General features: G+C 41.1%; 1 protein-coding gene across 1 annotated transcript in view; it reads left to right on the top strand.

Moving 5' to 3' along the window:
* Positions 1-2,222: 2,222 nt before the first annotated feature.
* Positions 2,223-22,857, top strand: part of ahrrb (aryl-hydrocarbon receptor repressor b) — a 48,346-nt gene continuing 27,711 nt past the window's right edge. The window contains exons 1-2 of the mRNA XM_072669428.1: positions 2,223-2,284; positions 3,798-3,979. Coding sequence (XP_072525529.1) covers positions 2,223-2,284; positions 3,798-3,979 — 244 coding nt within the window. The remainder of the gene's footprint in view (positions 2,285-3,797; positions 3,980-22,857) is intronic.

Below are 22,857 nucleotides of genomic sequence, written 5' to 3'. Positions count from 1 at the left end.
TAACCCATTAAATTGTCTATAATTGTCCTGTTGTTCTTGCCTAAGCACAGATCTCAATTTTACAAATTGAGCATGTTGGCCATATGCATAGCTGGATCTATACATTTGGACTAAAACCAGCAGAGCATCTAAATGTGATTAATGGAAATATGAGTGAAAATGTGTATTTAAATATATACAATCATCAGTTGTGTGGAATTTTGACATAGTATCCTATATGTAGTTTATGAGCATAAACAGGTCACTAATAATAATAAAAAAAAACGTGCAGACGTGCAGCCTCACTGGCAAGCATTTGTGTCTTGTTGCTTTCAGAAATAATTTATAATTTAAAAAAACACAAAGTCTAATCTTTTATGCAAAACCCTTGTATATTCATTTTTATGTCTTCTTTTTTTTTTTTTTTTTTTTTTTTTTTGCATAATTTGCATCTGTCATTTCTTCTTTATGTTTTGTCCAGATTTTAGACCAATAGAAATGCTCCTAAATGACATGCTAAAACATATATTTACATTGACTTCCATTAAAAGCTCCGGAAGTTTTTCCTCCTTCTGTAAAGTTGCTGTTTTTCGGAGCTCCTCGCTTCCCCTCCGCGGGACCGCTGACCGTTGCCATCACCCAGACGGGATTCTGGCGATCTCCAATCGCTCGTGCCGCTGGACACCGCGCCTTTGGATTGGCTCGCTCAGCCGCCACGTGCGCCTCGCGATCGAACACCGCCCCCCCCCCCCCCCCTCCCTTATGCCGTGACGAATAGGATGGCGTGCGCGAGTGTGTAGAGTGCGTAGCGTAGAGTGGGCGCGTGCGTGAGAGGGTGTCGCGCGAATCGTGGAGCGTTGCGTGCGAAGCTCGAGTCCCTTTTGTGACCCAGTGATGCTCCAGTTCGATTCCGTTTAGCGAACCGATTCTTTCAAACGGTGCGCTTCAATGAATCGAGCGTCCGATTCAGCGATTCATTGATTAGTTTTTTTCTTTACGAACGATTCAAACAGGAAAACAGCAGCTCATTGATAATTCACAGTAATTGTATTATTATTTTTGTTAATGTTTTAATTTAGGTTAAACTGAATGCAGAATATGTTTTTAATCTTTTTTACGTTTTAAATGTAGTGTTATGACAGATAGAGCGATAGATAGATTGCCTATAATAAAACACGAGCTGATAAAAAAAAATATATAATATTAAATAAATAATTAAATAAATAAGATATAATAATAATAATGCAAAATAAAAAAAAGGATTAATTAATTAGCTGTAATATAAATTTAGCCATAATTCAGCAAATTCCAATATTCAGATATGAACATTAATAGGTTGAAATAGATAAATATATATCTATAACGCGGTGCTCGATTCGATTCATCTGAAGTGAATCAGTTCAAAAGAACTGACTCGTTCGCGGATCCTATCGCTACTTTTGTCTCACTGAGGGGAATCCGCATCCAGCTCCTGAAACGCAGGGATGTGAAACACCATCAACGGGCTATAAAACAACAAACGCAACGAAGCTCTTCAATTATTTTGGACTTATTTCCACCAAATGAATCATCTCGGTACATACTGATTCAGTAACAGCAGCAGGTAACAGAAAGCTAACATATAAAACCCGGGTTGGAGCGGAACTGTGTTCCTATTCGAGCAGGAGGGGGAACAAGTTGGATTACCTCTGGATACTCAGCGTTTGGTGAGTAAAACGCTGCATTTGTGCTTTATTAACTCGTTAGTGCCTCAGCTCTACAAACACAGTTAGGTGCTGATGTTTAGACTCTGTTTCTGTCATTAGCTGACACTTAGAAGCTGCTTCTGGCTTTACTGAGTGACTGAAGTTTGTGTATTTCCATCAAAGTTGAGAATTTAATATTTTGCCACTTTTCCAAAAACTTTGTTCACAGCCTCTGTGCCTTAAATTTCAATTTTCAGGTCACTTTTGCACATTACTATATGTGTATGTAATTATATATATATATATATATATATATATATATATATATATGTATGTATATATATGTATGTATATATATATATATATATATATATGTATGTATAATAACATAAATATATTATATAATAATCTAATTACACACACAAATAGTAATATGCAACATTACAAATATTTATGTATATGAAGTATATTCATATTTATTGTGCATATATCTATCTATGTGCCTTTTTATTTATTTTTATTTTATTTTTGTACAGTTAAATCTCAGCTGCTATAAACATGATCCCACCTGGAGAGTGTCTGTATGCCGGGAGGAAGAGGAGGAAACCTGTTCAGAAACAGTTGAGTATTCATTTTTTTCACAGCTGCATCTCACACCTGTGCCACAGCAAATATACACCAGTACTGTAATCAGGCTAATAGTGGGAAACAATTTAGGAAGCTAAGATCATAGTTTGAACCGGTTTATCTAATCTGGAATGATCTCTAAACAACATCAGAATGAGCACAATTTGCCTTCGGGGCAGTGGTCAGAATGTGCTGTTGGTCAGTTGGTAAAGTTGTTAGAAGAGCATTGACTTGGTCGCTGATCTTCTCTGTGAACTCCAGACACTGGATGGATTGGCTCAGTTCCACCAGCAGCTCCTCATTCACTTTAATGAAGGACTGATTAGATAAACTAGGTGTTAGATGGAAACCGGGAATGCTGGGAATACTGGGAATACTGGGCTTTTATCCAGAAGTATGCTGGGAATAAGCTGTGCACTCACACATTTAGTCACAGATGGTTTGTTTTTACTTTCTTAACAAACATATGCCTGATAAACTGTACTGTAGTAATGTAATGTATCGGGGGAAACATGTAGAATATTTGAATTTAAATAAGTTTTCTAAATTTAACATATGAAACCATAAAATAAATGATAATAAATTAAAAAATAAATGGGAAGTGTGCTGAAAATGTTGCACTTTTTCATATCTGTTTGTTTAGGTCTGTATGTATCTATCTATCTATCTATCTCTCTCTCTCTCTCTATGTATATATATATATATATATATGGGCAGATGTGTATCTCTAATTTCCTTAAAATAAACCATATAAAGTTATACAAATGTGTTTGCAATCTATTTCTGCTTAAATGTGCAGTGAAGTTGACAGTAGGCAATAATGTAATTTACCATAATTGTTGCATTAAATTCCTGCTGTTCATTTATTACACATGGATAATTTGTTTTGTGTTTATTACATTCTCTCTGGGCTAGTTGAGAAAGTTCTGTGGTTAGGATTTGCTTAAAAAAACATAACACTGCTAGAACAGTGCATTTAATTGTATATTATTGTATTATAGTGTATTATTTCTTTTGCATTAGGCCGTTTCTAATGTTTTTAGTAACTGGGTCTGATTATAATGAGCTGAATTTGCTTAATGTTTTTCTCTTTTTTGCATTTTAGCCCGTAATGCTTGTTGTTGTCAGTTGTTGGTGCTCTGGCTTTTAAAAATTAAACAGCTCCTCAGTGTTTTAGTGTCTCATGTCCTAAACATTGTGGCTTCGAGATTCAGGCTCTCAGCACTTGCCTTTCTGTCCACTGTGAAAAGTGCCAAGATCAAAAACGCACATAAAAGCAAATGAAAGACTGATAACAACTTCCTGTGCATTTCACAACAATTCTGAAGGTGACTCAGAGGGTCTTTTATTGAGCCAAGTGTTTTTCTTTTGAAGGGAATAAGAGTGAAACCTCTGAATTTAGTCTACAGACTGAACTGCCTCGAAATCATTGGTAGTCCTTGTTCAATGCTTGGATCCCTTTGGTCCCCTTGGAGTTTTTGTGATGCTTCCTATGTGTTCCAGCAGAAAACCAGCAGCAGCAAACCAGAAGTCTAATCCGTCCAAACGACACCGGGACAGACTGAATGCAGAACTGGACCGGCTGGCCAGCCTGCTGCCCTTCCCTCCAGATGTCATCTCCAAACTGGACAAGCTTTCTGTGTTGCGTCTCAGTGTCAGCTACCTGCGCGTCAAGAGCTTCTTTCAAGGTAAAGCCGATGACTCAGCCCACAGGTTATTGTTGCTAAGCTAACTCTGCAGAAATCTGTATTACTGATAATAAAAAACAAAGCTAAGACTGGACCAGCCAGCCCCTCCGTACTTGATGGCGATGGTCAAACGCCGATCTGCACTACGGGCCCTTCCAGCTTCATGTACGGCTCGGCTCGACCCGCCATCCCCTAAAATCCACGGAAGACGAGCGTCCAGACTTTTTTCTGTCCTGCACCGAAGTGGTGGAACGAGCTTCCCCTGGGTGTCCGAACAGCAGAGTCCAACGCTCGCTGTCTTCAAACCCAGACTGAAGACCCTCCTCTTCTGAGAGAACTTGGGTGAAGAGTAGAGGACTATGGTCTCCATATTGACTTGTGTTTAGTAGAGTCTAAGATTAGAGGATCTTTAAATTTTTGTCTATTCAAACTAGCTGAGGTTACTAATGACTGGATGCAGGTTTACATTTACATTTACGGCATTCAGCTGACGCTCTTATCCAGAGCGACTTACAAGGTTACTGGTATTACAGAGGCGGACCAATGCAGTGTTAGGAGTCTTGCCCAAGGACTCTTATTGGTGTAGCGCAGTGTAGTCACCCAGAACTGGAATCAAACCCCAGTCTGCCACATGGTGTGGCAGCTCAGTGGCAGGTACTGGTGTTATTTGTTAACTTCTTTGGTAGATAGTAAAGCACTTTTGTTAGTCGCTCTGGAGACGAGTGTCTGCTAAATGCCTCAAATGTAAATGTAAGGTCTGATATTCATCCATGTTTTTTAAAGCCATCTCACAGCAGTGCGCCAGGTTTCAACCCAGTGAACACATATTAGTGAATAGGACAGTGAGAACATACACCCAGAGCAGTGCGCAGCCACCTCAGCACCCAGGGTTAAGTACCTTGTTCAAAGGCACCTCAGCCATCTATGTTCGAGGAGGAGAAACCACTGTTCCTTCACCCCCAAACCCCCCCGCCCCCCTGCTTCCTGCTTGTCTAGGGCATCAAACCAGTGACCTTCCAGTCCCAAACCCACTTCTCTAACCTTTAGGCCATGGCTGCCCCCATATCGGTATGCAATTGCTTATATATTTTTAGATAGACCCTCACAAAGGTAAGGGTGGGCAGAATTTATTTGTATCATGATACTCTTAAAAAGATGTACTGTGTATCGTGGACATCGTCAGTGTTTAAGGAACACTGAGCGACCACACATTTCATTAGGAAGAGTGTAATTAGTCCTGTTTAATTGGAATGAGGGATAGTATTTTTACCATATCATCCTCCCCCACTTAAAAGGATCTGCTGCTAATGTTAGTCTTGGTGCCAGAGACCACAGGACGCCTTCAGACGTCTTGTGGAGTCCATGCCTTCAATGCGCAGATCTGTTGATGTACTATTAGGGGGGTGGTACTAATGTTATGGCTGATCAGTGTGTATCTAGATGTCCTGCTGTTAGGCTCTATCATGTTCATAAGCCTCGATAAAAGGAATGAGGAACAGAGGCCTTGAGCAGTCGGTCTGTGCTCAGTGAACGCTGCTGCGGTTCTGAAGGTTCTGCAGTTGTTTGTACTGAGTGGGCTTTTTTTTGGAACAACCTTATTGAAGGTGCATCGGAGGGGGGCAGTGTTTCTGTCCGCTCTCTCTTTCTCTCTCTCTCTCTCTCTCTCTCTCTCTCTCTCTCTCACTCCTTCTCACACTTTTTTCCTCTTACTCCATTTCTCTTTACATCTCTCCCCATCCCCTCCCTCTCTCTCTTACTCTCTCCCTCCCTTTTCCCCCTCTCTCTCCCCCTTAAGCCAATCTCTCTCCCTTCCCCTCTCTCTCTCTCCGTATCTCTATTTCTCTCTCTCTCCCTTCCCCTCTCTCTCTCTCTCTCTCTCTCCTTCCTCCCTCTCTTTCCCCCCTCCAGCCTCTCTCCCGCTTCTCTCCCTCTCTCTCTGCCTCCATCACTCTCTCTCTCCCTTCTCCCTTCCTCCCTGCCTCTCTCTCTCTCGCGCGCTCTCTCTGCCTTCCTGCCTCTCTCTCTCCCTATTCCTCTCTCTTTCTGTCTCTCTCTCTCTCCCTATTCCTCCCTCTCTCTCTCTCTCTCTCTCTCTCTCTCTCTCTCTCTCTCTCCCTATTCCTCCCTCTCTCTCTCTCTCTCTCTCTCTCTCCCTATTCCTCCCTCTCTCTCTCTCTCTCTCTCTCCCTATTCCTCTCTCTCTCTCTCTCTCTCCCTATTCCTCTCTCTCTCTCTCTCTCTCCCTTCCTCCCTCTCTCTCTCTTCCTTCCTCCCTCTCTCTCTCTCTCCCTATTCCTCTCTCTCTCCCTCACCCCCCTCTGTCTGAGGCTGTGTTACAGTAGTAGGGGGGATGTTGTAACAGTGATGTTTGCGGTGCTGCCAGAAGTAGCGCTGTGTGTTAACAGGTAGACGCAGCTCAGAGAGACGGGTCCTCTCGCTTTAATATCACATCAGGCTGTATTGTCTACTTAAGTGTGTACTGTGTAGTTCTCTCTCTCTCTCTCTCTCTCTCTCTCTCTGTGTGTGTGTGTGTGTGTGTGTGTACTGAGGAGAGCAGTGGAGCTGGATCAGCATGCTGGTTTGTGTGCTTGGTGGGTTCAGCTGCTGTGTTTCCCTGTTCTGACAGGCTTTCATGTTTTAAATAATGAAAGCTGCAAACGTCAGAAGCTCCTTGATATCGTCTCTAATGCTACACACGAGCATGACCGCATGTTATATTATTATAGCCTTCGTCTTTTGCCTCATGAGTGATTGGTAGCTGTTTCTATTGGTTCTATCTCTGTTTGAACTTTTCTGCCATCTTCATCTTCCTGTAAAAGATGTCTGTGTTTCCAGATAAGATAAGATAAGATAATCCTTCATTAGTCCCACAGTGGGAAAATGTCTCTTACCCATTCCAGTCACCCTGATCTTAGAAGTGAAATGGTCAGTGGTGGACAGAGCTGCAAGGCTGGACAGTATGTAAATGTAATATAGTGGAACCTGAAGATATTTTTGTATAATAGAAATTACAGATGGCATATCAGAGTAGGTGGATATCGGTATCGGACAGGTATCAGCAGAAAATGCTGGATCAGATCTAAAAATAAAATAATAAAATAATCCGATCCAACCCTCATATTTAGAGTGATCATTTTTCAAAATGATAAAAATGGCTAATATTACAGAAAAACATCATATCAGTTTCAGTCAATATTTAAAATTTCAATATTGGCATCGGTATCAGTACTGGAAATGAAAAGGTGGTGTTATACCATCTCCAACAGCAAAACCTAATAAGAACCAGGCAGATAAAGGTAATCTGTAAAAAGAAATGTAATGAATAATTAAATAAAACCAGAACATCCAATCAGGTCCCTGTTGCTAGGCTAGTTTTGCTAGTTTTAATTTGAGACACGACTGGTTGTGGTTTACAGTCTGCAATTTGTCTAAATATCTGTATTAGAAGTATTGTTATCTGGAATCAGTAATACTCAAGAGACCTGTGATGTATAAAAAAAGTAGCGTATTGTAATTTATCACAATAATGATAACACATCATCATATCGGCCAGCCATACCTGACAACATAGGCCTATTGTGAACAACAAATATCCATTGCATTACAGATGTCTTTATTTCATAAAAAACATCTGAAAATAAAAAAGGTAAAATGAAAATAAGCAAAAATAAAACTACAATAGTCATATCTATAAAAAATAGACCAAATTAATAAATGATGAATGTGACATGAAAAAGCAATTATATTAGTAATAAATATAAGTAAAATCAGACAAATCATGTTATAAAATGGTTATAATAATAATAATAATAAAATATATAAAAGGTCAGATCTCAATATAAAAATATAATAATAATGGTTATAATAAAAATATAATAGATAATAATAATAATAATAATAAAATGTCATGGCTATAAAGTAATACAATTATGTATTCAATTATAAATATAACTTGATAAAGCAATACTATTAGCAAGGAAAGTAAGTAAAATCAGAGAAATCTTAAAACAGGTTTTAAGAAAGTTTGGTAAAAATCAAAATGAACAAAAATAAGAAGTACATGAACAATATTATGAAAAAATTAATAAATGATCAAAGTAACTTGAAAACAATATGTATTAATAATAATTTTATAATGTAAAAATAATTAGTATTATTTTTATTTATATATTATATATATATATATTATTGTTATATATATCAAATTAAAGTGAGTAAAACCATAAAGAAAACCTTATAATGTATAATATTTTATAATGACATGTCTTCAGCTGCCTTTTGAATTAATGGAATACTGTTACATTGTTGTAGCCTGGATTATTAATGTGTAATTACACAGTTATTAGTTATTATTACACTATAAAGTGGGATCAACATTTAATTCAGTAAATCTTCAGACGTCATGTGTTCATGTTTATAACATTATATACTGTATAACATGTAACCAAACTGGGGTTAAAGAATTTTTTAAAGCATGGCCATACCGGCTATTGTTTAACCCTTTGGTTCACACACACTTTCCTCAGAAGAGGTGGACGCATTGTCGCTTTTTTAAGTGTCCGTGTTCATAATAGTCTCTTGGACAGCACTTGTTTTCTGTCCCTAATGAATGGCCTTGCTTGAGTATAAGTCGGCCCTGCGTGACAAAGGCCGTAAGTGAATGACCCTGCCTGAAGCACCATGCCTGGGTCGAGACGCACTATGTTTGTGTGCACAGCCACGGTGCTGAGAACGCAGCGGGATGCCCTGTGAAACCCTTTTGCTGGCCCAACACCATTGTTGAGTGCTCGTCCAATCCAATTACTATCAAACCTCGAGCATCACACCACCAGGCGGGTTCTGCGCACACTTTTGGAACCCTGAAGAGAGAGGGGCTGAGCTGCAACATTAATATTAAAAGTCCATGTTGCAAAGGGCACGGCTAAATTCATAATTAATAAACTGTAATTAGTTCTAGTCGTGAGAAGTACTGAGAAATGTAATGAGAAACATGAAACTAGGCCTAGTGTGTTTTGCATTCCTGCATAGTACATACTCCAGTCATCTGTAAAATTGATTAAGGTTTTTGATTAATTCATTTGGATTAGTTTGATTAATTGATTAGGTTTTTGTAGTATGCGGTGATCAGTACCTACCAAAAGTGGTCCAAAAAGGATAACTGGTGAACCATGGGCACGCATGTCTCACTGAAGCTCATGGAGGTCCACCTTACAACTTACAGGACTTAAAGGAGCATCTGCTGCTAAAGCCTAGATTTCAGAGATCTGTCTCTACCATCCAGGGAAGGCTTCCTGCTAGTTCTTGGAGAAGCATTGCTGTGAGGAGTTGATTGCATTCAGCGACAAGAGCGTTAGTGAGGTCAGGATGTTGGACGATCACCACTCCACCTCATCCCAAAGGACAGTGGCATGGCGCCAATAGGTTCTTGTTTATCTGCTCCAGAGAGTCCTATTCTATTGGCAGTACTTCTCCACAATGATTAGACAAGCTGTGTGTGTGCATTTGCACATCTGTGTCAGCAATGGGTGCAACTGAAAGTAGCTGAATGCATTCATCAGAAGGGGTGTCCACAAACATTTGGACATATAGTGCATCATGATAGCTATACAATATTGGCACCTCTGATGTAAACGTAGCATTGTGAAAGCTTACAACTGTGGAACATAACTGCAGTGAGCTCTAGTAAATGCGAGCAGGCGATTACGTAATACTTGTGACTGGCCTAGTTACAGTTAGCACTGTACACGCTGTCTAAATCAGCACACACTTGCACACACAAATAGCACCAAGTAACATCAGATCTTATCAGCTTGCTTATGTGGCTGTAATGCTATCCATTAAAAAGGAAGCAACCGTTTGAGGGAACAGGGAACAGGGAACAGTTCCTCTTGAAGATCCTGTGCAAAACGTAATACGCAAAATCCCACCATTGATGTCCTATAAACCCATAAAAATGCACAGAAGTACATAATAAAAGGTAGTAATAATAAAAGGTTTGACAGTAAAGTAATAAAATAATTGAATAAATGATAAAAGTAACATGAAAAAGCAATAATATTAATATAAATTGTATAATAAAAGAATAATAATTATTATTATTTTATATATACCAAATAACAGTAAGTAAAACTATAAAGAAAAATATTATAATGTATAATATTTTATAATAATATGTCTTCAACTGCCTTTTGAAATAACAGACTACTGTTACATTGTTGTAGCCTGGATTATTAATGTGTTATTACACAGTTATTAGTTATTATTACACTATAAAATTGGATCAACATGTCATTCAGTAAATCTTTAGACGTCACACGTTCATGTTTTTAGCAGCTGCAATTTCCAAAATGTTTATTGAACGTAGGTCAATATTTTAAACAATAGCTAATGTGACTATTGTGCCTCATAACATGGGACCAAATTGGGGTTAAAGGATTTTTTAAAGCATGGCCATACCGGAGTTCATACAGAAGTTCAGCTCTTTCTGCTTCCCTCTCAGTAAAGGCTTCAAGAATGACACATTTAATTATGGCAGGGTGACCCCATGCCAAGTTCCACCATGTGCTTGGCCACAATTCTACCTACAATGAGCTTACACACTGCTGTAATGGGATTGAGACACGCAGGCAGTGCATGGTTGTGTGTAATGGACCAAGGCAGAAGTTAGAACGCGGGCAGGATCAGGCCTGCTGGGAGAGAACAGTGACAAAGCATGATGCCAGCTGGGAATACATGAGTAGTAGTAGTCAGACTAATGCACTGTGCACTGTGTAACCTTTATAATGTGTAGCCTCATAGGTTAACTGGCTCCATTTACCCACTAAAAGGTGCTTAAAGCAACATTATGCGATTTAGCAGTTTAAACTTAAAATAGCAGCTTCAGAAGGATGTTGATGCTCCACTGAGTGTAATAGGGAGAAAGGCGTCTCTGTCGTTTCTACTACAGGCCGGATTGCTGGATCTTTGGTGGAGCTGCATGAGACCTCTCACCAGAACTGTGGAACACTGAGTAAGCATATTTGTGTAAAATCAGGGTAATTTTACTCTACCACCTCTGCATCTCTAGACTTGTCAACAAATGCACGTGAACAGCTGTCCATATTTACAGCGGTGGTGTAAAAGTGACTTACACTCCCCAACTGCAGGGGGAGCCCAGGAGCAAAAACGACCAATTATCCCATAAAGATGCTTTAAGTACATGTAATGAATGTGTACTCAGCATTGTATCAACATTTTAAAAGGCTAACACCATTCCAACTACAATTTTGTGAGCCTTTCTTGTGTTTTAATGAGACTAGTACAATAGCAACAACCTAGCAACCACCTGCTGTACCCTAGTAATACCCTGTCAAACCATCTGGCATAGCTCTTAGCACCCTACCAACCAGCAAACAACAAACAAGCAATATCCTAGGGTCCCCCTACTTAGCAACAGCATATCAAACACTTGGAATAGCGTAGCAACTGCCTAGTAACTGCACAGCATCCACCTGGAATACCATAGCAACTGCTTAGAAACCTCTTATCAACTACCCAGCAACACCCTAGCAACCAGTTTGGGAATTGCTTAAGATACACAGTCACTCTTTACTTCTCACCTCTGTGCATGTGTTCAGTTGTAGCCCGTTTGTCAGTCTTTACCCTGTTGCATGTCAGTTCCATCAGTCCGAGGGGGGTAAAGCTCAAAGCTTTGCACGCCGCTTCCAATTCATCTGCCAGTTCATTACAAACTGCTGCTCATCAACTGTTTTTAAGAGCCTCCGAACTCATGGAGGAGGAGGACACTTTGCTCTGCCATGCAACCATTTAGGCTCCCATTTGTCTGGCATGTTGCTCAGTGACAGCGAGAGAGGGCCCGTTGCTTTTAGTGTGTCAGCCACTTTGGGCAGACGTGAGTGATTTGTTGAATAAAACATTTCCTCTGTGCGTCTGATGAGATCCGATTACTTACACTATGTGTGCATTTCCCTCTGGCTTTCTGCCTGCAGCTTCACATTTCAACAAAGCTATTGGGCTCTGCTGAGGGGGTCACAAGTTACAGCAGTTGACTGAGCAAATCACATTTCTGTCCACTTTTCTGGACACTCTTCCAGGCCTGTGTATGCTGGGGCTTCTTAAACATTTGAAGTCTGGAGTTATTATTATTATTTTATTGCTGTTGTTGTCTATTGTTATTTTATTGATGGCTTATTAATGTTTGATTAATTACATTTATATTCTGCATCAAGTTCGTGTCCGCAGGTTCAAGCTTGCAGACACGTCTCAGAAGGTTAATAGGTCACAGATTCATGATCACTTGAATGTCCAAATTCAGAATACCTCCAGCCCTCCAGTCGACTCCAGTTCAAGCTAAATAATTCACATGAGGCTAAGCTGTTACACCGCACAGGAAATGCTGCCAGGGTTGTGGGTAGCACCCTGGTAGAGCTCCAGGTACACTGGATTACAGCCTGCTTCACCATAATGCACTTTTCAACTCCCACTGCCTCATTTTCAGTATTTTTCTGTCTGTCTGTCTGTCTGTCTACAACTGTATATGTCGGTCTGTCTATTTGGCTGTTTAACTGTCTGTCTGTCTGTCTGTCTATCTATCTATCTATCTATCTATCTACCTACCTACCTATCTACCTGTCTATGTATCTGTCTATCTATCTACTTGTCTATCTGTCTTTCTTTCTCTATCTAGCTGTCTGTCTGTCTGTCTGTCTGTCTGTCTGCCTGCCTGCCTGCCTCCCTGCCTGCCTGCCTGTATATCTACAGTGAGTCCAAGAAGTATTTGATCCCTTGCTGATTTTCTTTGTTTGCCCACTAATAAAGACACTATCCTTCTGCACTTTTAATGGTAGATATATTCTAACATGGAGAGACAGAATATCAAGACAAAAATCCAGAATATAATTTTAAAGAATATATTTTAATTAATTTGTATTTCAATGAGGAAAATAAGTATTTGATCCCTCTTGCCAAACACACTCAATACTTAGTGGCAAAGCCTTTGTTTGCAAGCACAGCGGTGAGACGTTTGTTGTAGTTAACCACAAGTTTAGCACACACACCAGGGGGAATTTTGGCCCACTCTTCTTTGCAGATCCTCTCTAAATCATGAAGGTTGGTGGGCTGTCGCTTGGCAACTCTGACCTTCAGCTCCCTCCATAGATTTTCGATCGGATTGAGGTCTGGCGACTGGCTGGGCCACTCCATGACCTTAATGTGATTTTTCTTGAGCCAATCCTTTGTTGCCTTTGCTGTATGTTTAGGGTCGTTATCATGTTGGAAGACCCAACCACGGCCCATTTTCAGATCCCTGGCAGAGGGGAGGAGGTTGTCCCTCAGGATTGTGCGGTACATGGCTCCATCCATCTTCCCAGTGATGCGGTGAAGTAGCCCTGTACCCTTGGCAGAGAAACACCCCCAAAACATTATGCTTCCACCTCCATGCTTGACGGTGGGCACAGTGTTCTTGGGGTCATAGGCAGCATTTTTCTTCCTCCACACATGGCGGGTGGAGTTGAGGCCAAAAAGTTCAATTTTGGTCTCGTCTGACCACAAAACCTTCTCCCAATAACTTGGTTCATCTTTCAAATGATCATTGGCATACTTGAGGCGCGCCTCCACATGTGCTCTCTTCAGCAGGGGTACCTTTCGGGCACTGCAGGATGTGAATCCATTGTTGCGCAAAGTGTTGCCAATTGTTTCCTTGCAAACTGTGGTCCCAGCTGCCTTCAGGTCATTTGCTAACTCCTGCCGAGTGGTTGCAGGACGATTTCTGACTGTTCTCAGCATCATTGCCACCCCACGAGGCGAAATCTTCTTTGGAGCACCGGGCCGAGGTCTGTTGATTGTCATGTTATACTCTTTAAACTTTCTGATAATTGCACCAATAGTTGTTACTTTCACATCCAACACCTTACTAATCTTTTTGTAGCCCATTCCAGCTTTGTGAAGGTCAACAATTCTGACTCTGAGGTCCTGTGACAGCTCTTTGGTTTTACCCATGTTGGAGACTTGAAATCTGTGTGATCTGTCTGATTCTGTGGACAGGTGTTTTTCACACAAGTGATTAGTGAGAACAGGTGGCTTCAGGTCAGGTAACAAGTTGATTGGGAGTGTCTAACTGGTCTGTAAAAGCCAGAACTGCTAATGAATACTAAGGGATCAAATACTTATTTCACTCCATGAAATACAAATCAATTAATATATATTCCTTAGATTTATTTTCTGGATTTTCTTTTTAATATTCTGTCTCTCCATGTAAGAATACATCTACCATTAAAAGTATAGAATGATCATGTCTTTATTAGTGGGCCAACGAAGAAAATCAGCAAGGGATCAAATACTTCTTGGACTCACTGTATATGCCTATCTGTCTGTCTGTCCGTCTGTCTATCTATCTTGACTGAGCAGATAACTTTCCTGTCGGTAAAACTACAACACAGTGCTCTAGGTATGGCTTCTATGCTCACAGCTCATACTACAGAATTTGTAATGGGTCGATCATTTGCATACTGCAGCCTTCTGCTTTGTCCGTATTACAAAGGTCAGTGTTAATCAGTAATGATTATTTACATATTTAATAGCAAGGGCTGTCCCAGCTCTATGTGATCATTATTATATGATTATTATATTACCTTCTTGATGAAACTGCAACTATTTTATAATACCCTTGATTTCAGAAGAAACAATGAATGAGCAGGTGTCCCAATACTTTTGTCCTTATAGTGCAGATTCAAAAGATCATTCTCATTGTCATGGCCGATAATTAGCATATTCTGTAATATCTGTATTGCAAAAGCCAGTAATGTGTAAGGGTTAATAAAACAATACAGTGGTAAGAGGTGCAGCCCTAGAGAGAATACACTCAGAACCACTGGGGAACGAGACTCAAAGAAATCCATGCAGAGAGAGACAGAGAGAGAGAAAGTAGCAGGAAGCTGTGTTGGACTCCAGCACATGAGGGAGTAATTGAGCTCCACATGGAGAGGCTGGCGGCCGCTGGGGAGCGGAGGATTATGGGTAATGAATGCTCCAGTGCCTCCCGGGGAGCGATTGCGTGACTGCAGCCTGGCGAAGGCCCATGGCCTGCGGGTGATATGTGTGTGTGTGTGTATGTGTGTGTGTGTATGTGTGTGTATGTGTGTGCAACAAGGGAGAGAAAGGTGCTGAGGAAGTGTTTCAGCACCACAGCTTCAGAGCTTCTGGATGCTTTTGGATTGGCCGAGATCAAAGTTCAGTGTCCTCACATGACCAGCCTGCATTCTTAACCATGTAATAACCATCACAGTCATTGAAGGGCTTGTTTGCACAGCTTCCTGCTGTTTTAGCTCTTAAACTTCGGGCTTATTAATCAGTCTTTTACAGCACCTCTATCTGCTGCATCTGTTGCATATAACTGACATATCATGAACCTCAGTCACTGTTGTTCCTCCTTTAAAAGAAAATCCAGGAGAACTCAACCAGAGCTGGAAAACTGGCCAATTCCAGAACTCTCGGACTGTTGCATAATAGTCTTGACTTCTTGTATTTACACCCCCAAAGTTTACATACACCCAGCCCTCCAGAGAGAGCCCTAGTGAAAGTGGTGAAACAGTAAAATGTGACCGTGACTTCACTACTGGAGAACAGGTTATCACCTCCAGACTCTGCTAGTTATGGGAATACTGGTTGCCATGTGTACCAGGCCTTGCGACTGTACCTTTCAAATCCAATTCCAGTAATTAAAAATAGCCCTTCCCAAATGTTTTCATGAATACCTCCAGCCCTTCAGTCGACTCGAGTTCAAGCTAAATAATTCACATGAGGCTAAGCTGTTACACCGCACAGGAAATGCTGCCAGAGTTGTGGGTAGCACCCTGGTAGAGCTCCAGGTACACTGGATTACAGCCTGCTTCACCATAATGCACTTTTCAACTCCCACTGCCTCATTTTCAGTATTTGTCTGTCTGTCTATCTATCTATCTGTCTGTCTGTCTGTCTGTCTATCTATCTATCTATCTATCTATCTATCTGTCTACCTACCTACCTACCTGTCTATCTGCCTGTTTATCTATATGTCTATCTATCTATCTATCTATCTGTATATCTACCTGTCTATCTATCTGTCTTTCTTTCTCTATCTATCTATCTATCTATCTATCTATCTATCTTTATATCTATCTACCTGTCTACCTGTCTATCTGTCTGTTTATCTATGTGTCTATCTGTCTATCTACCTGTCTATCTTTCTGTCTTTCTTTCTATATCAGTTTGTCTATCTATCTGTCCATCTATCTACCTGTTTAGCGGTCTTTCTTTCTACAGTATATCTATCTATCTATCTATCTATCTATCTATCTATCTATCTATCTGTCTGTCTTTCTGTCTTGTCTGTCTGTCTGTCTATCTTATCTGTCTGTCTATCTATCTATCTATCTTATCTGTCTTTCTATCTATCTATCAAAGCTGGCGGAGTGTACAGCAGTGATATGGGAGCTGACCCTGGCGTGGTGAGGATCAGGAGGCTGCATGCTGCTGCCTTGGGGGAATCACATTGAAACAGCTTGGCACCCTCTGCACGCTCTATGCTCTGGCACACTCTTCCTTTGGCTTGCATAACATGCAGGTCAGGGGAGATCCCTTTGCAGCCAGGCCAAACATACCTCCTGCTTTTGTTTCATTGCTTGTGCATGAATATGCTTTAAATCCTTCCAGGCTTAACTGAAAACTAACGGAAGATCTGAGCATCTACGGCCCAGACAATCCATCTAAGTGCTGCCTTTGATTCTCCTTCATGAGAAAACCTCGAGCTTGTTTGTTGCCTCAGTGATTCCTCTTTTTCTCCTGAAAGTCTTATGACCCGTTTATTATTAAGTTACTTGATGCACTTTTGGATCTTTGAAGGAGACAGAACTCGATCTGTAGAGCGTTTGTAGATTTTGATTATGCTGATATGCTCTTACTTTATCCGCTCACGCTCTCTGTCTCAAGGGCTTCTGGAACAATGTGCTTTAGACAGATGAATCTTGAGTGTTATCCTGACAGCCAGGGTTTCCTCCTTGCACTCCTCACAAGACAATCAAGCTAGTTTGGTCTCTTTCTGATTGTAGATGTTGTACTTTGACATCAACTGTGGAAGAATATCTACCTATAGATCCTGGTAGACCTCTAGATTCCTGTAGATGACATTTTAGGACTTTTGGAAACGTCTCCTGGCCCCAGAGAGCTCTTTGGATCTGGCCATGGTGATTTGTGGAGGGATCCAACTTTTCCCTCACAGGAAAAGTACATTTCTATTCATTACATTGTATAAATGATGTTCAAAGGCATTTCTGAGCTGTATGAGTTTAGTTATATTACCTCCATCTCTCAGTATTGATCACATGAAGATCAGATGTGCAGATGTTGAAACTTTAAGGGTGTTTTCACACTATTCCCAAGGATGAGTTCGCACCCAGGATCGATTCTGGCCTCGTTTTGGGGAGGAGCTCATTATCACTGCTTAGCTTTCACACACAAGAAATCCATTCAACCGTTGAACGATGGGATTGAAAAGTCAAAGCAGTCACATGACAAAATGAACCAATCATGCAACCCCACACACAGCTTCCACACGTGACGTGGGCGGAACCAGAGTCTACTTGAAGCAAACCACAGACCACGTATTTCAGGAAGACCAGAGATCGGTTCTCTGGACCATCTCCAGGCTCAAAAGCAGCTTTCTCACTTGACCAAACTTACCGATCTCAGGGAGCAAGCACTCCCAGGTCTGGAAAGTGTGAAAACGACCTAACATACATACTTCAATGAGCTATTTTATCTCAAAATAGTGGAAAAAGCCCACTACGGCCCGAGGGTTGCAAGCTCAGATCTCAAGCTTTGCCGTCAGCAGAGTCAGAGAGAGCACAATTGGCCACACCCCCTCTGAGTGGGTACTCGGATACTCAGGTGCTCTCACTCTTAAAGTGATGTTGGTTGGCACAAGCGTCTGTTGCCTGGTGTAGTGGAGCTGGAGACCTGCCACTGTCCTCCTCGTGTGTCAGCTGTCTGGCAATACTGCATCGGTGGCGGTTCTAAAAGAGGCAATGTCTGGCTTCACATGTATCGGAGGAGACGTGTGTTTAGTCCTTACCCTCGTAGTGTTAGGAGCGTTGCTAGTGCTAGGAGGAGCTACGAATGGGTGGGTTAATTGGCAGTACCAAATTGGAAGAAAGACTAGTTATATGGCCCTTTAATGGTAGATTACAGTCTACAACTCTATTCAAGGTGGCCATGAATTACAGAGAACCTTGTTACAGCAGTCACACTAAACAATAGCATTTTTTTAATTAATGAATTTTTGTTTACTAATGATTGTTGTTGTGATTATTGCAGTTTTGTTGGCAATTGAAAGCTCTTCATCAACATGCAGTGCCGTGCAAACCTGCAGATAAGCAACCCAAATATGTTGTGACTGAGTTTTGGCGTTAAGCTTCATTCCATTGCGTGACAACTGAAATAATTCTCGCCTGACATGGTGTGTCCTTTTGGCAAATCCTTTCTTTTTTCTCTTCCCAGTTTAGATATTTCACGCTTTTAATGCATCTTACAGATCCACATTGACTCACTGTTCTGTGGCCAGAGCTGCAGAAAGTTCACTGTTCCAAACACAAAAAGTTACAGTGGGTTTCCTTCACTGATGATCATCATTAGTTCTGCTTTCTAAGCCACTGATTTCAGCATCACCCAGAACTAAACAGCCAGACCACCAGGGGAAGGAAAGAAAATTTGAGATTCTGTAAGCCAAAAGTATCTTTTTGGAGCGATTCGATAGAACAGCCACTTTTGGTTCCCAGTAGAATGTTCCAGTATATTTTGTAGGTGGGATTTGTGAGCAGGCTGTTTGTTTCTGTGCAACTGATGTACACTCTACGTCCAAATGTTTGTGGAGCTAAAGGAGCACAAGCCAAGAACCCCAAAACTAGGAAGCTTTGCATACTCATCCTAAGGTTCCACAACCTTTTAGGGACATTTATTTTTATAGTGTTGGAGTATCAGTTTCAGCGGTTGTTTGTAACCTTGTAAGTCGCTCTGGATAAGAGCGTCAGCTAAATGCCATAAATGTAAATGTAAATGTAGACAGATTGTCTAGGCCGTAGACGCCTAGATTTTCCTAGGGCGGAAACGATTATTCATTATTCCACTCGAATAATTCGATTACAAAAAATGTTCGAGGCAACTTCTTGCCTTAAAAAAGGACAAATATGTTTGTGACGTTGTATTTTATAGTTTTCCATCATAAGGGTTTCACAGAAAGGTTGATTAAATGGGCTCAGTTCTGGAGCCAGAGGTTTTAAGCTTTGATCTAGTAGTGTTGAGTTTAAATAAAAAAATCTTTACAGAGGAATACAGAGGAAACAGCCAATTGCTTGCTCTTTTTAAGAGGCCTTTCATGTTGCATAACAATTCATGGTTGTTTAAAAACACAAAAGTCTGATATATCCGATTACTCGATTAATAGATTAAAAAGTCGTCAGAATACTCCATTCCAAAATATTTGATAGTGGCAGCCCTAGATATTTTGTTAGTATCTGTAGGAGTTACTGTAGCCTTTCTGTCAGCTCCAACCTGTCTGGTCATTCTCTGTTTGACCTCTGGATGTCTTTTTTTTATTACACAATTAATAAAGAAATACTGAGATGTTTAGCTGTTGAGTTCAGATATCAATATGTCGTTCTCTAGAATCCTGTCCAGTGTCTTAATGCTCTTTTTTCAAACCAAATTGATGCAATTTGCATGATTTGGACCTTTTTACACATGCTGTAATGGGTCCATAGCTATTAAGGTCTATTAAGGTATTAAGGTCTATTTAAGGCCGTTCAGTGTTGGAGTATCAGTTGTAGCAGATGTTTGAATCTAGTATGTTTTGCTATTCAATTCTGAACATATCCACCAATCCAAGGCCTTAAATGAGGCCAGTTTGAGGTTACAGTGAACCACAGCGAACCATCGGCTAAATTTCATAGTGTTGTGTTGTGCACTTGGCTCCTATTGACCCCCCCCCCCCCCTCCTGTGTTGGTGTGAGGCAAAGTCTTCGCTGTAAACCCACGCCACAGCCAAAGCTGTTGCTCATCAGCCAAAACACATAAGCTTATGGCACTTAATGAGCTCCACTGCTCTGTTTGCCTCACGCATCATCGGCACTGGAAGACAAAGAATCTGCGCTCACCCCTCACACTGCAAGGCCACCCCCTCCCGAAACCCCCCTTAACATCACACTGATGTCAGATCTCCTCCGTCAACTCTCATTTGTGATAATCTCCACCAGAGTGGATGGCGGCGTGGGCCCTAATGATGAGCAGACGAATATACTGTCAGGGTTGCATCACAAGCACGGCCCAGTCAAAGGAAAGCCCAAAAGTCAAAGGCATTTTATCGCTGACATGAGTCTCCCTTGAGTTACTGTGTGACATAAGATCTGGATAGAATTTAAACAGCAACAGATCATACAGTACATGAGGCAACAAGCAGTGGGCACTGGTGCAAAAATAAAGAGTGGTAGTGGTGACCCAGTGATGTTCTGGGCCAGTTACTGTCTGATACACTCTTAAAAATAAAGGTGTTTCAAAGGGTTCTTTGAGATTTATGAGCGTGAAGAACCTTTTAAATGTATACAGGACCTTCACTTGATGTAAAGGTTCTTACTTGATGTAAAATCTCTATTACGAACCAAAAGAGCCATAGTGTAGAGTGCAGCTACTAGACATCACTGAGATGCTACATGGTCATGTACTCTTCAGTGATGGTGTAGAAGCTGTGAAAAGTAGGGGTTCATGAAACCAGTGTAAGTGACTGTGGGATTCAAGCCATGGTTAATTGGTAGTAAAGGCCCAAAGTGTGCCTCACTAGCCTTCGCCAGCCTGGACTGTTGACACAAAGTAGGTTGGGTCCACAGATTCATGATTTTGGTGCCAAATTGAGAAATCGACATCCATCAGACAAGACTCCAGTTGTTCCTCCAGTCGACAACTGTCCAGTTTTCATGAGTCTGTACCCACTGCAGCCTCAGCTTTCTGTTCTTGGCTGAAAGAACAGGAAACCAACATGCTCTTCTGATGTTGTAGCTCCTTCTTCTCAAGGTTGGACATGTTTTGTGCATTCTGAGGTTTGTGTTATCTGAGTTACTGTAGCCTCTCGGTCAACTCCAATCAATCTGGCTGTTCTCTGTTGACCGCTGGATTTGTTTTTTCCTAAAGGAAAAGGTTGGATTGCCCTCCATATTTTGCTAAAGCTGTAATCTTTTCTGTATGAAGAGTGGTTGTTTACAGCATGTCCTGACTGTAGGCTACAGATTCCACTTTCCAAGTGAGTGCTGTATAATAATATGTGATGGTTATAATGATACAGCTAACATACGTTCCGTGAGAGTAGTCATTTTATCGATCATATGCATCTGCTTATCCGCTTCCTACTTTATCCCACACAGAAACAGTAGCTTAGTCAGAACTGCGGGTGTGAATACTGCAGCTAGCTACCACACATATCTGCACCCTGATTTTCATATTGCATAATAAGTGTGGATACATCGCTATAAGACAATGAACTGGGTTAAGCACACTTTTAGAAATGAAGGTGCTTCAGTTCTTGGAAAATGTTTGGAAGGTCTGAAGAACCTTCTCTTGATGTAAAGGTTCTTTACGCTTTACACAGAACTGGTTCTTCTATGGCATTGTTCAAAAAAACTGAACCATCTTTATTTTTAAGTGCAGTAGACAGAAATATGTTTGTGGACACCTCTTCCAATGAATGCATTCAGCTACTTCAAGTTGCACCCATTGCTGACACAGATTGTCTAGTCCCTGTAGAGAAGTTCTGCCAAAAAACGTATCTGGCGCAGATAAACCTGAACCTATTGGCATGCCTAATGCTAAGAGTGGGCTAGAGGGGCATGAAACCCCCCCAGTATTGAGCTGTGGAGCAGTGGAAATACTTTTTCTCTGGAATGATGGCTGGTGGGGTGGTGATCATCCAACATCCTGACTTCACTCAGCTCTTGTCACTGAATGCAATCAAATCCTCACAGCAATGCTCTACCAAAACCTAGCAGATAGTCTTCTTCCCTGGACAGTAGAGACAGTTTCTCCAACAAAAGCAGGATTAACTATTTTAGTTCCTTTGGTTGCAGAAGAAACAATGAACGAGCAGGTGTCCCAATACTTTTGTCCATATAGTATTAATGGTATTTTATAGTAAGTGCTTTTTTCTACAATACGTTCACAGTAGAAACAGACGAGTTAAAGTTAGCACAAAGGCTTGAGAGTTTGTCAGATGGCGGTCGGGAACATTTTGGTGGTTGGGTTTGTCTTAGAAGTGGTCTGTCTTTGAAAGACAAACCACTGTTTGGGCTGTGCTTGACACTCATTGAGCCGTTTGGGTATCTGGCGTCTGCTCCTGTTTCTGCTGAGTGTGTGTGTGTGTGTGTGTGTGAAAGCATGTGTTTATGTATATGTGCACATAGGGGATAGCCCCTTCTCTTTATCCCCTGTCACACTTAACAGTGTGATCCCAAACAGAAAGATAAACAGAGCCCTAAGGCCAGCCATATAAACCAGGGGCCATGGAAAAGAGGAGAATCCTTCAGGCCCATCTGCTCCAGCCTCACTAAACCTTCTTCTGAGGCCTGTGTGTAAATATCAGAAAACACTGGACTGTCAAATCTCAAATATCCCAAACCACCAAATGACTGCTTTTGAAGAGTCCAACCCCAACCGTCTACTTGGTATGGGTGGTAGAACTTGGGTCGAGTCTCTTTCCTCTCTGCAGTGGCAGAATGTGAGCAGAAAACCAAAGAAAGTCCGTTAGAAAAGCAAGCATCCAAGGCCCAGTTTCCCCGTAAGCATCTTATTGTCAAGACTGTCTGAACTGG

Source organism: Salminus brasiliensis, chromosome 23 (assembly GCF_030463535.1).
Source record: "Salminus brasiliensis chromosome 23, fSalBra1.hap2, whole genome shotgun sequence".
Classification (NCBI taxonomy): Eukaryota; Metazoa; Chordata; class Actinopteri; order Characiformes; family Bryconidae; genus Salminus; species Salminus brasiliensis.
The sequence above is the reverse complement of the archived record's forward strand: the minus strand, read 5'-3'. Positions and strand labels throughout refer to the sequence as shown.